At 39.2% G+C, this 16771-nt stretch overlaps 1 protein-coding gene across 1 annotated transcript in view; it reads right to left on the reverse strand.

Moving 5' to 3' along the window:
- The window catches only part of LRP2 (low density lipoprotein receptor-related protein 2), a 177863-nt gene that overhangs the window by 76318 nt on the left and 84774 nt on the right, over positions 1-16771 (reverse strand). Inside the window, exons 33-38 of the mRNA XM_005857721.2 lie at positions 15509-15637; positions 12131-12297; positions 11021-11164; positions 6904-7013; positions 2818-2995; positions 1259-1472 (exon numbers count right to left, since the gene is read on the reverse strand). Of these exons, the coding sequence (XP_005857783.1) occupies positions 1259-1472; positions 2818-2995; positions 6904-7013; positions 11021-11164; positions 12131-12297; positions 15509-15637 (942 nt within the window). The remainder of the gene's footprint in view (positions 1-1258; positions 1473-2817; positions 2996-6903; positions 7014-11020; positions 11165-12130; positions 12298-15508; positions 15638-16771) is intronic.

The raw sequence follows: 16771 nt of genomic DNA on the forward strand, positions 1-16771 counted from the left end.
CATATGCAAATTAGCCGCCATCTTGGCTGGCGATTAATTTGCATATCTCACTGATTAGCCAATGGGAAGGGTAGCAGTCGTATGGCTAATTACCATTTTTCTCTTTTATTAGATAGGATAGAGAATGGAGCATCAATTAATTGTATTTCTTCCACAAATCATGCAAGAATTAGGGTGATCAGTATACAAATTCTAATCTTTTTTCCCCCTCTTACCCTAATGTACTAGCATTTAAAATTATATTCATTTAAATATATGATCAACAATGTCATAGGCATTTGTTATAAAATATCCTATCTAATAAAAGAGTAATATATAAATTAACTGTCACTCCGCGACAAAGATGGTGGCGCCCATAGTGGCAGGGGCAGGATGCTGGCGGCGTTGCCCCAGCAACGCAAGCCCAGTGTCCATGCCCCGGCCACGTGGAGGTGGGGAGGGGCCCCGACCGTGCAGTGGGAGGGGAGGGGCCTTGGGCCAGAGGCCGGGGCAAGGGATGCTGGTGTCGTTGCAGGCCAGGCTGAGGGACCAGCCTCCCCCACCCCCCACAAATTTCATGCACCAGGTCTCTAGTATTACATAAGAGTATTGAAAGGTTTTTTTTCCACATGCAATAAATATAATACCAGTGACAACCAAGGTAATAGAACAGCAAATTGTTTGATAATCTTTGGTCAGAGACTAAAAGCTATAAAATATGTTAAAACTATAAAAATAATCTTTAGATCCTAATTTAAAGGGGAAAAACAAAAGTTAGATTATTTCTGGAAAAAATTATGTTAAAATAGGCAACATCTAAAAGTATTGCTTTTAAATTTAAAAATCCTATCCTTTTAACACTTTCCCAGCAGTCATCCAATTAATACATACTGAGCAATATGCCAGAACTCTTCTAGTTATTGGGTAGAGGGCATGAAACAAGACAAACAAAATGACTGTCCTTATGGAAGTTATATTCGAATGAGAAACTCAGGCAATGAACCAATAGACAATATGTCAGTGAGTGCTGTGAAGCAAAAGTAAGGAGTTTAAAGTGATGGGGGAAGAATGGGAATGAGCTCACTCTGAAGTCAATCTGGCCTTTCAGATGACAGATTAGTCTCAGACACTTAGCCATTCTTAAGACATGGTTATCATTTTTAAAATATTTGGGGTAATTTCAATTTGCATGCATGGGCATGTACATTGGTCTGTGTGTGTACATGTGAATATACATTGTACATCCATGGATGTGTATGTTTCAGTGACAAATACTTACTGCGTCTGTGGTAAACTCGAAGTCCCCTCAGATTTGGAGTATTATCTCGCAGGACTACTTTGTTGGCCCCAGTGGCCTTGTCAACTCTTTCAATGACCTCATAATGCTCATCAGTATAATAGAGGAAGGAACCGTAGACAGCAATTCCCCAGGGGTGGGAAAGATAGTTTACCAGGACCATTCGATTGGTGCCATCCACGTTTCCCCTTTCAATCTAAAAGATCAGAATTTTGTTATTGACTGATTCATAGTAAAATGAGAGAAACTTTTAAAACTAATATATCTGACTCTGTACTTTACAGAAATTTTTCATATCTATTTTCTGATTTGATAGCCACAACTATACTAAGCAGTTGGTCAGGCAAATGTCACTGTGCCCATTTCATTGATAATGAAGCTGGAGTTCAAATAAGCCAATCAATTTTATCAGGTGGCATGGTGAAGAAATGGGTACCAAACCTCCTTCATCCCTAAATGTGATATTCTGGCCAAAGATACACAATCACTGCCTCCTTAAATAAATCCAACGGTGGGCCATTACACAGGAGTTGACTGACCCTGCATTTAACATCATCAACAATTTCTGCAATAGGGATAGGAAGCGTGATCCGTACAGTCATAGAAGATAGCAGGACTGGTGGGGCAAAGGGTAGTGTTGGTAGAGCAGGACAGGTAACAAGCCTTAGTCAAAATGACTTGGTAAACTAAAAAAGAACACACAAGAATGAAGTTCCTTCTGGAAAATAAATAACAAGTGTTTGCTTCTGGAAGAACAACAAACTGTAGACATAGCTGGTCTGATTTCATTCCAAAAACTTGTCTCAAGTGCTTCCTCTGTGCCAGGATCTGAACTGAGTACTGACAAGAGAGACAAACGAGGTCTGGCCCACTGCCTCACTGGACACGGGAACCCAGCAGTTGCAAAAGCAGGTTGTGCCTTGGGAACTGACAGAAGTTCCAGAAGGCTAGAGCACAGGAAATAAGGTTGGAGGGGATCTGCTGATGGAGTAATCTGGAGCAGACTAGCTGACCAATTCAGCTGAAGTGTTTGGAGCTACTCCTCTAGGCCAGCGTTCTAGGCTGAGCGGTTATCAAACCTATTTGTTGTGGTTTTATGAAGACAACATGTCTCCATCATGAAAGCTGGTCCGGTAATGAGGGACATGGCCTAGTCAAGGCTAGAGAGAAGTGGCTCAGAGTCGGGGAGGTGGCAGAAAAAAGGCTGGACCTGAGAAAAGAGGCAGAGGACAAGGATTTGTAATGATTAAGTATGAACATGGTTATTAGAGTGAAGGAGAAATAGGAGGTTCTAGCCTGGGAAAAAGAATAGAGAGTCACACCACTAACAAGCTCGCAGATTCAGAAGGGCAGAGCAGAAGTAGAAATGGGAAGGATGGAGATGGTGAGTGCTGTGTGGGTCATGCTAAGTTATATGCAGAAATCATAGCATGTGACAAGAGCTTTCTCATCACTGCACACATTCCAGACAACTCAGAACAATCAGTATCAGCTTCACAAGCTCAGCAAGGAAGACCAAGAGACTAAAAGGATGCTCATACCACTCCCCTGCTGGTGACCGCCCAGTAGAGTTTCTGATCCTCAATGTCAAGAGTGAGAAACTCCAGGTGTTCCAGGTCTCCAGTGAAGAGGGTCTTTGGAGAGGTGCCATCCATGTGAGCACTTGCAATCTTCGCAGGAACTCCACTGTCCGTTCCTTGGTCTGACCAGTACAGTTTCCTACAACCATGAAAAACACCATCATTAATGAAATAGAAGGTGGCTTAGAGTGAATGGCATCTGTATCTTAAATATTTAAATTCAAATGTATATTTCTTTTCCTCAAGATGCACATAATTCAATGGAGGAAGTCTGATACATCAATATTTTTTTTAAAAAAACACAACGTGGAGGAGTACTTAACCAGAATCAATGTCTATATATCTCCTAGCTATTATTGGGGCAGAGGCCATTTTAAATAGTATCTTATCCAGGAGGATATCATTCACCATGAGTGGGTGATCCTTTAGCTTTGTCAACTAGGTGGAAGGTTTATGACTAAGGAGGAGCCTACATCAACAGGCAATTGCTTTCAAAGAATCGCATATTGCCCAGTACCCAGAGAAGGACAAAGCTAGTGTGAAAGTTGTCGAGTACCTTCCTGCTCTTCTCAGGCTTCTTACTTAATTCTCCAAACCACCATCTATCACAAGGCCATCTACTTTCTTATCTAATCTGATTCCTTTTATGAAAAATGCAAAACAATAAAAGAAAAAATAATACTTTTCTGAGAATGGAATCCCATTGGCATGCTGATACCAGGATATACAACTTTTTCCTACCTTTCCATTTCACAATGAACTAGACTCAGTACATTCACATGAACCTCAATCACCACAGAGAATTGCCAAGTCCATGATATATGAAAATTTATCAAAATATATGAAGGGCTGGTTTCCACTGAAGACACACTTCTGGAATTGAATCCAAGCTTTAATTTCTTTCTATCTCTTCTGCGATAGCCACAATAGACAATCCTCTTCACACTCTTCTCACAAGTCCTTAACCTTCTTAATTCCAATCACCTTTATTTGCATACATCTTCTACTACCAATCCATAATCATCCCATGAACCTCATCATCAAGTCTAAACTTCCCTCCCTCTAACTTCTCAAATTCTGAAATTCTCTGCTTTGACTCTCCCATCTCATCCCTGCTCCTATTTTATTTCTCCCATTGAAGCTTCTTTGCCCTTAAAACTTGTTTGAGCTCCCAAACCTCCAGTCCTTCTATGCCTGAACCTCATCTGTAACCATTTAAATAATATTCTTATTTATTCTCTTGATCTCCCATTGTGCCTACCTTGCTAAACACCAAACCTACATTCCTGTCATTATTTCCTTTCTCCTCTCCCATTCCAGGTTATCAAAAGTTTGCTGAACAAAGTTACAAAACTCTTGTGAATTCTGAGTTCACTAAAATTTAAGCTACCTAATCTTAGCTGAGAACAATCATCCCCTTATCATGTTCCCCTTATCAATTCATTCAAAGTCATTTCTACTGTCATTCCAGGCCCATAATTTTCACTCTCAATTATTTCATCACTAATTTTTCATCTGCTCTGAAAAATATGCTCATGTTTCCCTATTCTAAAATTTTTTTCCTGTTACATTTTGACCTATACTTGTTCATCTTTTTCTAATTTTTCTTTTTTTTCTAATTTTTCAATACCAAACTCCTAAAAGGAGTAGTTGCACTTCCTCACCATTCTTTCATTGTTTAGCTCCTTTATATTTCCAGTGAACATCCTCTCTCACATGTCACCAGCAACTCTATAATTGCCTCAACCCTTTATTAGTGATCATCCACAGAAATCATTTTCTGCAGCACCTAATTCAATAACATTGGCTGTAACCTTCTGAAGATTTTTCTCTTTACTGAACATTCAAAACATTTATATCCATGAGTTTCTATCCTGTTTCTTCTCCCAATTCCCCTGACAAAACCATTGCCTCCCAATCCAACTGGCCTTCTCTTAGTAATCTCAACATGGCCTCCCTTTTCTGCCCCTGCTCTTGACTTTCCTTCCTTCATAAAATGGAAGATATCTTCAAAGCCAGCTCTACCAGGTGAAATTCTATGTATCTTTTAAGACCAGTCCAAATAGAATCACCTCCATCAAGCTGAAAATTTCTCTCTGCAGAACTCTCATCCCAATTTTTTTTTTTGTCTCTCTTATGGCTCTTAATCATATATACATTTGGGTAATTGGTATTTAAGCACAGGACTTATCCAATTTACCAAGCTATAAATGCTTGAAGTTACTAAAGTTATAGATTATGTCTTTAATAATCTTTGTATATTACCCTGACCTTGGCAGAGACTGCTTTCACTTGTCAAAATCAGTGTCTTCCTCTTCTTTATTGGTAAAAAGCTGTCTTCTTTGCAGTAGGCTGTTGCCATATGACTGAATTCTAGCAGAAGGAATGTGAGCAGAAGTAGTATGTACTACTTGTAGGGTGGCCCATAAAAACTACCCAGCACATTCCTGAATGCTCTTCTTTTTACTGCTAAAAAGATTTCAACACCCAGGATGACCTTGACAGTCTCCAACTGAAGACCTGATCAGCCTGGGTCCCTGAATGACTGTATAGGCAGCGGTTCTCAACCTGTGGGTCGCGACCCCTTTGGGGGTCGAACGACCCTTTCACAGGGGTCACCTAAAACCATCGGAAAACACATATATAATTACATATTGTTTTTGTGATTAATCACTATGCTTTAATTATGTTCAATTTGTAACAATGAAATTGGGGGTCACCACAACATGAGGAACTGTATTAAAGGGTCACGGCATTAGGAAGGTTGAGAACCACTGGAATAGAGCTTCTCCCACTTTCTACCCAAATTCCACTGCCCAAATGAAAGACAAATAAACTTCTATTTTCTTTGAGCCATTATACATTTTGGAGTTTGTTTCAATAGTTAACTGATCCTACATAACAGACCACCCAATAATGGGAGTTTGATGAATAAAAATATTTGATGAATGAAAAAGACATGTGTTTGAGTTTCAAAAGTAGAACTTTAAATCTAAGGTGGTCCTTCGTCTAGAAAGGATGACTGAAAACTAGGGCAAGTCAGCAATCATAGAATAGAATTTTTGCTTTTAGTAGCCTTTAAAATTGAGATTGATTTGCACATCATCCTTACTTGAAGCAGAGAGCTAATACAAATTACTTCTTCAGTTCCCTTCCAGGCCTGAGAATCTGCTGTCAAGCAGAAAATCAAAATACATGTGGGATGTTTTAACTGTTTTTTTTAAAAAAGTCAATGCTCTTATTTATAATTTATTATTCTAGTTTATAATACAGCATAAAATGAAATAACTAATCAAAGAGACCAGAGGACTCTAGTCCATATCACTAATTTCATCTTACCCTGTTCTCCCTGCCCCTGTCCTCTTCCACTCCAATCCTGACCAATCTTTCTGAAATACAGACTTGGTTCCATCACTTCCTTCCTCCAAATTCCCTGCTGGCTTCTTATTTCTCTAAAGAATCAAGTGCAACTCCTCAACATGACATGAAAGCTCTCCAAGATTTGTCCCCAAAAGACTTTATCTGCTGTATCTCCCATCTGGTGAACTGCCCCCTGCTCTAAGCCTCTAGCTCCAGCTCTTTGCACAAGCACTATAAATACCACCCCCACACTTCTGCACCTTCAATGCTCAGTTGGCTTCAAGTGCCACTCCCCAGTTGCAACCCACTCTCCACCTACTTAGAAGCCTTCTCTTCCTACAAGGTCTTTTTCAAATGTTATCTAACCCCTTAAAGTTTTCCACATTCACTCACAATCAGAATGTATTGCTCATTCTTATAATTCTATTTTTAAATCCCTGAAATTCTTACTTATTTGGAATTAATTTTCAGTCCAATGTGGGTGAACAAAGAACAAAATATATATTATATCCTTCACATTAAATATCCCACAGAGCTATTTCTCTTCCTCACTGAGATCTATATTATTCAAATATTGGCATATGAAATCAGAAAATGTCCTAGGTCTGAAATCTTCCATTTTATCAGATCATAACCTTTACAAGAATGGTGCTGTATAGAAGGCATGTGCCATTTATTAACACTCACCCATTAGCAGGATCAACAGTTATGCCAACTGGAAAACCAACTCCAAGAGCTGTCCCATCATTGGTAATCAATGTTTTCCTGTATCTGACATCTCCCCGGAGTGTCAAAACCTATAGCATAGAGTCACTTGTTAGAAGTGAATTTCATAAGGGGGGAAAAAAGAAAGCTGAGATGAAGGAGAACTTAAGACACAACGAATTCCAAAGCATGACTAGGGACAAATGGGAGGTTATGGAGGAGGTTCAGTAATTCCTAATTGCATTTCTGGGCTCAAAGAAAATCCTCTCAATAGAAAATGAGAGCAAGAAAAGTAAAATCACCTCTCAAATTCCTATTTTCAATTCACCTAAATTTCAGGAGGGGAAATGTATATAAAGAAAAGACAGACTCAAATAGGGGGGAAAGAAAGAAACTACAAAAACTGCCTTCAGAAAAAGGAAATTCTGAAAGACAAATGGGAATCCCACAGCTCTCATGCATCCCAGTAACCAGGCCATAGCACCCAGTAGCCCATCACTACAAACACAGTGTGAATTCACGCAGACTTAAAGGGAATTCTGTTCCAAGTTAACAGTCTGAGTTAAAATACAGGAGTTCAAATCCCTGCCCTGCCAGCTCTGACTGTATGACCTGAGGCAAGTAAATTTATCTAAACTTAGTTTCTTTGTCATTTCAATGTGGATGACAATGGCACCTTGTACATAGAGCTCACAGGACAATGAGGTAACACACACATGGTAACTGGTACAAGTGTGTTTAATAAATGTTTCCTGTTTTGTATTGGTCCACTCAATGGGCGAATCCTGTGAGGTAGATACCATTATGCCCATATTATAGAAAAAGAGGCCTAAAAGGTTTAGTGTCTTACCCAATGTTATCTATTTTTAATTATTATTGCTATTATGTAATAATCACAATGCAAAGAACCCTGACATCACAGAGAAATATGGATTACTGGACTAGAAGCAGTTTTTCTAGAAGCAAGGCTATTTTGATATGCACCTGAGATGGTCTGAGGGGAGAAACAAGTAGTAAATTAGAAAATGTCTGTTGATTTGCATGAAGGTGTTTCTATAAAATTGTTTTTCAGTGCAAATAGTTATTTGTGTATCTGTGTTTATGTTTTTCTCTCTGTTGCTACATGTATTTCTCTCTCTCTTTCTCCCCTCACCCCATCTTCCCCCCCCCCACACACACACACACACACACACACTTCTCTCTCTCTCTCTCTCTTTCACACTTCTCTCTAAAATATTCTCTTCTCTGATAATTTTCTTTTTCTCCTACTTGGACTAAGATAATTTTTCTCTTTTCAATTTGCCTCTTTCTACTATAATTTCTCTCCTTTCCTAGGTCTACAGATCTCTTTATTTCAAAGGGAATTTCCTTCCGTGTTTTGTGGAATATGTCAAGCCATTCTGTCAGCTTCACTTTCCAGCTAAAAAATTGCTGTTAGTGAATGGGCTCACAGCTACCCCTAGTGGAAAGCAGTTTTTCAAATGTTTCTCTTTTATCCTGAAATGGGAATTGAACCTGAATTAGTCTTGTGCTGGAATGGATATTGTACAGGTAAACAATGAACACTATTCTTGTTTTCTTAAGCAAGCTAACTTTCTCCTGGAAGAGTCACAGTAGATATCACCAAAGGATAAAAATAATAAAAAGACTAGAAAGGCAATTTACCTTTGAATCATTATTGTCAGGGGTCTTTATGGATAGTCTAAATATATTTGTGACTTGAGGAAATTAGGGCACTGTCTTCATAGGCCACCTTAGTGTCATGAAGTACATTTCCTTATTGAGCTATTAACCCCATTTTACAGGTAAGGAAAGAGAGGCTCAGAGAAGATAAGTAATTTTCCCAAAGTCAAAGAGCCTGTGAGGAAACACACTGCTCTCCCCAGTCACAAAATGCATCTCCATATCTCAGGGTTTTGAATAGAGTGTTTTTCTCTATCTTGGCTGCCTCTTCCCTACTTCTTCATTTGACAGAAATAAATATTGGTCATCCTTTAAGACTCAATAATAACCTCTGCCTCCAACCACACAACACTTTATATTCACTGCTGGTACCGTACAGTACTTATCACACTGCAGCAAAGGTACTTATGTGTCTAGCACTCAGATGTGTAAATTATTCAAAAGTGGGGAAAAAATGTTTTGTTTATCTTTGAATGTCCAGAACTAACCATGGGACTGATCCATAGAAATCATTTACTTGTGTTTGTTGAATGAATGGGCAAGCAAGCCAGGCTCAAAGCAAGGCCTTTGGATTCCAGAGCAAATGATCTTTTCTCAGTACCTCACTGCATTGGGGAACAATTACAAATGTCAGATTTATATGGATAAAGCAGCCTTACCCATACGGATGTCAACTGGTACCTCTCATTCTACCTAACACTGATGGAGAAGACACATTTCCTGCTCAACTATCAATCTAAAAGGGAAGGCCCCCATTAACAAGGCAAGAGACCAAGAGATAGAATAAGAGCAGATTGTCATTTGGAATTAAGACAGCTTTGCACTGAGTGGAGTCTAGAGAGATGTAAGTTCCATATTAAGGTTCTTGGGCTGTAAATTTTGCCCATGTTTTGATGGAAGGTGATATTTTCAGTTGACATTATGAACAAATATCTTCTGTCACTGACAAAGGGAGTTAAAATCGGGCCAATTGCTGGAGTTGTGATTTGTAACAGGGCAAAGTTAGAACACTTCCGAGTTAAGCCAAATTCTTAACGTCTATGGACTTCAGATTGTTATTTTAAAAACAAAGGGCTTGCCCTTGCTGGTTTGGCACAGTGGATAGAGTGTCAGCCTGTGGACTGAAGGGTTCCATGTTTGATTCCAGTCAAGGGCACATGCCCTGGTGGTGAGCTCAATCCCCAGTAGGGGGTGTGCATGAGGCAGCCAATCAATGATTCGCTCTCATCATTGATGTTTCTATCTCTCTCTCCCTTCCTCTCTGAAATCAATAAAAATATATTTGTGGGGGGAAAAACAAACAATGAAGGGCTTGAAACAGATGAGCCTCCAAGTTTCCCCTCATGTTAAGAGTTGATGATTCTGCCCCGTTTAATAAATTCTGGGGGATTAATGTTTGTGCATATTGCAAATGTCCCGCTCAATGTAAATGGTTACTACACTTGCCTGCACTTGGGAATGTTGTGAAGATTAAATGAGATGATGTTTGTGGAAGCCCTTTGTAAACTGTAAAGCACTGGCTGACGTGAGCTCCTCCTATCTGCTGTAAATTAGCCACTTGGTTGCTGTATGCCTTCCTCATCTGTAGTATTTCTCTTTCTGAATGTTCCAAAGAGAACAACCTTACTAGCTGGTGCCTAATCCAGAGCAGTGATTGTCACTCTACTCAGCCCTGCTAATTGGCCCTCTCACAAGACCCTCCCTTTGCTTTAGGAATTTTCACTTTCAAAATTATTATAAATTAATAACCACTACCACCCCCCCCCCCCCCCCCCCCCGCCCCACACACACACACACACGTTTCAACTTTGTCCCAGAGTGGAGAAAATCAATGCTAGTCAAGTTACTTCTGATCTATTTCATGTGATTTCATACCTACACCCCATCTAGAATTTCTTCTGGGAATTAGAGTAAAAAAGAACAGTTATCGCAGAGAGGAGAGTATCAAAGAAATCAGAATCAAGTTCCTACTTTCTGTTTCACTGTTAGAAAAACTATATTGGAGCCATAGAAAGATTTTCATCTTAGAACAGAGGTAACCTATAAATTAGGCTTACTACTAAAATAGCATTGAAGATTTGATGAGAAGAGATAGTGAAAATTCCCTGCTATTATAATCTTTCTTTTATGCTGAATTCTTACATAATTTTTATTTATTGTTTTTACAAAAATATCTCAAATCCTCCTAACAGGAACAAGTTAGCATTGATATTTAGGAGGAAACAAGATAGGTCAGTAAAAAGTTTCAAAAATTTATTTTTAAGTTGGTTTTCCTCCTTAGCTTTGATACAAATATCTATTCGCTTTTGTTTCTGCTTAAAAATAATTTCAAAATTCCATGAAAGTATTTCCTGAGAATAGATTTTACATGAATCAGAAACTAGTGTTTGTGTACAGAGTATTGTGGAATCATTACCTCAATTGACTGAGTTCCAGGATTGGTGTAATAAAGGTTTCTTGATATCCAGTCTAAGGACAGGCTCATAGAAGAGCCCAAACTAGACAGAGGAACAAACACAGTCCTGTTGGTGCCATCTGTCTTCACTCTGTGAATTTCACCCTAGAAAGAAAGACATGGAGAAGTGAGCTGTTTCAAGGCCACATCTTCTCCATGAAAACACTTCCTTCACTGTGGCTACTGCCAGCTGCTATGTCTCTTTAAACTCCTCAGACTTGCAGAAAAGGCCAAGGTTCAGCACCATTGGATGGCTTCACTGTGTACAATGCTAATGCCAGCCACACTTTGAAAACACTGATTTTTAAGTGTGTCACGGGAATACACAAGGCTCACCATTCAGATTATCTCTGATACTGACTACAGAGATTTATTTGTTAATTACCACAGGCCAGAGTCATAAAAATAAACCAAGTCACAGGTGAGAATCAGGAGGCCAGAAGTATGTTTTGCATAGTGGGGAGAATAGCAAACACATAATCTCTCTCTCTCCTCATTTGTATTCTCTTTGCCCCTTCCCCACCCTAAAGGGTGAGGAGGGGGCACAATGGGAAAGTGATTGGAGAAGTTTTCTTTTTATCCTCGAGGCAAAGATTTGAATGAAGGCCCCAGCAGTCACAACAAATGCTTTCCTGGAATCCCCTAGGGAGCTCCTGCTTTTTGTCTTGAGTTGTGATCATTGTTATGTTAGTCTAATATCTTCTACAAGCTTAAAGCTCCTTAAGAACAATCTTTGTGACTGCTGCTTCTAGGCATGTATTCTGCAATTGGAACCAGCTAGTTCAGTGCAGGGCAAACAGTAAGCACTTAATAAGTACTTCCTGCATGAATAAAAAAATGCCCAATAGCTTAAGTGTGCTTATTATTCTAAAGCTAAAGTGTTTTCTGATCTTTGCTCCAGGACACCCTCCCATTTATATCCCTCACTGAATCAAAAAATAATTTAGTGGTAATTTAGTATTACTGGATCATTGTCCTTTTATCCACCCAGCAAACGTTTGCCTATAAGGAGGTATCAGTGCAGGCTCTGTGAGAACAAGTTACAGATTTTGAATGGTATTCAAAACTTACTGGATTCTCAACCCAATAGATGAATTCCTCTGTGTCATCAAACTCAACATCATAACCGTTCTGTATCCCTGATATAGGAACCATAGCATCATTGCTCTTCACCTCAGGATTAAGGGAGATTCCAAAAATTACACTGCGCCTTACAGTTATTAAGAAAGGTTGATCATCTGTGAAAATAGCAGAGTATCAGTCAAAATTATATCCCACTCTTCCCAGACACTTAGAGTAATGAAAGGCAGTGGATTGTTACCATTTTATGGAATAAAATATAATTGCAGCATTGCAGCAATAAATATAATGCACAATATATATTATATCCCAAACGGCAGTGACTATGTCTGATTTACTCACTATTATGTCCCTAGAGTCTGGTATATAATAATTGCCTAATAAATATTTGTAACTAAATGAATGATCACATAAATGAATAAATGTGTGGGTGCATAGGTGAATACATAAACAGTATCTTCTAAATACATAAACAGTATCTCTCAAAAAGTATCTGTACATTGAAACTTAAACATCCTCATAATATTTTACTCAAACTATCAGTTCACTTAGTCTCCTTAATACAATGAAGTACTTTTTCAAAGATAATCTTATCCTAGCTATAGTCCCCTTATTGAAAAAAAAAATCTAAATGAATGAAATTCAACGGTGGGTTTTGTTTTAGCACTAGAGGCTCGAAGCACAAAATTCATGCACTGTGGGGGGGGGGGGGGGGGGCCCTCAGCCCCAGCCTGTCCCCTCTCACAGTCCAGGAGCCCTCAGGGGATGTCCTACTAACTGACGGCTTGGGCCTGCTCCCTGTGAGCCTAAGCCGCAGTCTGGCCTTCCTCTGCGGGCTGATCAGGGGAAGGCACCACCCCCATCACCCTGCTGCTGCTGCCACTGCCAGCTGCCAAGGTGTTTTCATCAACCGGGACTCCAGTCCCTTCACCACGAAAAAATGACAACTTTCTTTAGGCATTTTCAAGATGTCTCTTTCATAGGATATAACATTTCTTTCTTTCTTTCTTTTTTTATCCTCACCTGAGGATATGTTTCCACTGATTTTTAGAGAGCTTGGAAGAGAGAGGGAAAGACAGAGAGAAACATCAATGTGAGCGGGACACTTCGATTGGTTGCCTCCTGCATGAGCCCTGACCTGGGCCACGGCCAGGGAGGAGCCTGCAACCTAGGTACATGCCCTTGACCAGGAATCTAACCCAAGGCCAGTTGGTTTGCCGGCTGACACTCTAACCACTGAGCATGCTGGCCAGGGCCATCTGCTTTTTCCCTTAACCTTATCACAGAAGCATTTCCAAAGATATGCCAGACACTGAGTAAACACTATTGTAAAGGCTATTGAATATGTAGGTCAAGTAAAATGTTTTCATCTACAATTGTTAACAAGTTCTCTAAGCTTCTTGTTGAAAAAATGTGTAACTTTCAACACACATTGACACTTAGTTATTCAACTGGTACAGAGAAACCATTTGGGAAACTGAAAAATTTCCACCTCACTAAACTCCACCTCACTAGTGGAATTTTTGTGAAACAACCAAAGGTACTATGTAGAGTTGACATTTATCAATCACCATCATATAGTAATACTGATTACACCAATCCCCAATGCACAGTTCAAGAATCTGTGGTGAAAGAATGCTTTGTATCCAAAATGTCTATAGCCCAGTTTAATCTTCTGCTGAAAGACAATGAGGGCACACTAAATTAAACAATGTCAGCAAAGATTAGCTTCATAATAAGTCTGAAGAAAAATTGCAAATGCCAATCCCTTTGTAAGAATTACCAATAATTAAAACCTTTCATCAGGAAAGTATCACTGCAAAATATTACATGGAATAAGCCTACATCTGCATAATCTGTAAACACCATAAATTTCCTAGACTCAGCGTGTATTTTCCATTTGAAAACTAAATCTCCCTCTAGATTAGGACTCTAGTTTCTCTTACTTTAGGAATTTTTTATCATTAAACATTCGGTTTGAACTTATGTACAGCCATTTTTATGAGTAGCAAGACACATTCACTCCTCTTCACTGAGAAATGAAAGAAACTTGAATTTATAACTCTTTAGATTTTTAAGCAAAGGCGAATGATTTTGTAAAATAATTTATTATAGCCCTAGCCTAGCTGGTTTGGCTCAGTGGACAGAGTGTTGACCTGCGAACTGAAGGGTCCTGGGTTCCATTCCAGTCAAGTGCACATGCCCAGGTTGCGGGCTCCATCCCCAGTAGGGGGCGTACAGGAGGCAGGCAATCAATGATTCTCATCATTGATGTTTCTATTTCTCTCTCCTTCTCCCTTCCTCTCTGAAATCAATAAAAATGTATCTTTTAAATAGATCAAGTGCAAATTCCAGAAGAAATCTCTTTTGTAGATTGACTACATCTTTTCCTTTCTTTCTTACTCCCTAAAATACTTAATATAACCCTTCACATATTCTTCAATCAACCCAGTAAAATATCTAGGATTAGATAAAGATTAAATTGCTCAAATAATCACTTAAAATATTTCATACAGTGGAAACATATTTTTAGAGTGTCAGATAATAACAGTAAAGGTATTGAAACTGGAGTGGGAAGACCTAAGCTACAACACTCATGATTGGCTATTGGCTATGAGAATAAAAATGAGATCAAGATCCTGAAAAATGAAGCCATACAGTAATGTCAAGACAAGTAGCATATAATTTCACTCATAGGTAGAATCTAATGAACTAAACAAGCAAAACAGAGACCAACATATAGATAGAGAGCAGGCTGACAGCTGTTGGGGATAGGGGTTGTGGGTTGTGTGGAGGAGTGAGGGGATTGAGAAAAAAAGAGAAAACTCATGGACATAGACAGTGGCATAGTGATAGCTGGGGGGATGGACAATGGAGGGGGCACAGGGAGGATAAATAGGGATGGACACAGACTTGACTTGGGGTGGTGAACACACAATACAATGTACAGATGATGTGTTGTGGAATTGTGCACCTGAAACCTGTATAATTTTGTTAACCAGTGTCACCCCAATTAATTCAATAAAAAGAAAAGAAAAAGACAAGAAATTTTTTAAAAAAAGAATTTTTACTTAAGTGCAGAATTTGGAACTTTCCATTACCATAGCTTGTCTAACTGCAACCAGGTAAGAGAAAATGTGAGGCTAGGACTGTTGAATCACATGCACACATAATATTAGCTTTATATTCAGAAACTATATAACAACGGAGTACTCAATTAAGTCGCCCCATACACATACACTCCCCAGATACTGCTGAATCAAAGGGAATGCAGCACACACTCCATCAGCAAGTGGTTTACAGCTTACACTGCCTTGCACAGACTCCAGCAAGGCCACCGTCAGGGCACACTTAAAGGGCATACTGTACCTCTCAGGCAAGTCACAGAATCATGAGAGAGACTCCATCCAGAGGGACAAGCACAGGAGTAAAGCTGTGGCCTCTTTGAGGAAAGCAGGCATAGGTGGCTGCAGGGGGCAGAGGCACAGGAATTTACATCTGCAATAGAAAGAGAAGTAAACATTGCTGAATGGGAAAATCCCACATAGAAGTGTACAGAATGAATGGGCAAAGAAAATGTGACATATTTATATATACACAAACACAATGGAATATCACTCAGCCGTAAAGAAAGGAAATCCTGCCGTTTGCAACAACATGGGTGGACCTTGATGGCATTATGCTAAGTGAAATAAGATATATATCAGAAAAGATATATATTATATAATCTCACTTACATGTAAAATAAAAATAAATAAAAATGAACTCAGAGAAAACAGATTGGTGGTTGCCAGAATCAGAGGGTGGGGGTGAGTGAAATGGTGAAGGTGGTCAAAAGTATTAGCTTCGCCGAAACCGGTTTGGCTCAGTGGATAGAGCGTCGGCCTGCGGACTGAAAGGTCCCAGGTTCGATTCCGGTCAAGGGCATGTACCTGGGTTGCGGGCACATCCCCAGGAGATGTGCAGGAGGCAGCTGATCTCTCTCTCTCTCTCTCTATCTCTCTCCCTTCCTCTCTGTAAAAAATCAATAAAATATATTAAAAAAAGTATTAGCTTCCAGTGATAAGACACATTAATTTTGAGGATGTAATACACAGCACGATGACTATAGTTAACAATACTGTACTGCATATTAGAAAATTGCTGAGAGTAGATCTTAAAAGTTTCATCACAAAAATGTTTTTGTAACTGTGTATGCTGATGGATGTTCACTTATTGTCGTAATCATTTCACAAGATATACATATTTCAAATCATGTTGTACAGCTAAAACTAATATATGTCAAATTATATCTCAATTTAAACAAGTACATTTTTAAACGTGCTCTGTCACACTATTACTGTTCCCCAGAGGCCCCTAGTATTTGAAGACACAAGTACATGAAGTTACCTCTGTAAGTTTGGGTATTTTCCTTGACTCTTTTGGCCTTCCCTAACACCCAGCTTTCATCATAAAATTCATAAGAGGCAAAGAAGGAGGAGTGACTTGCCCAAGGTTACAGATCAATCCTGTCAATACCGGATTATGAACTAATAGCCACTGAGTAATCCTGAGCTTAGTATGGAAATATGATGCTAAATATTATTGTCTCCTTGCCTGACCTAAAAGAGACCTTTTCACATTAAATGAAAT

Source organism: Myotis brandtii, unplaced genomic scaffold, assembly GCF_000412655.1.
Source record: "Myotis brandtii unplaced genomic scaffold, ASM41265v1 scaffold112, whole genome shotgun sequence".
NCBI lineage: Eukaryota > Metazoa > Chordata > Mammalia > Chiroptera > Vespertilionidae > Myotis > Myotis brandtii.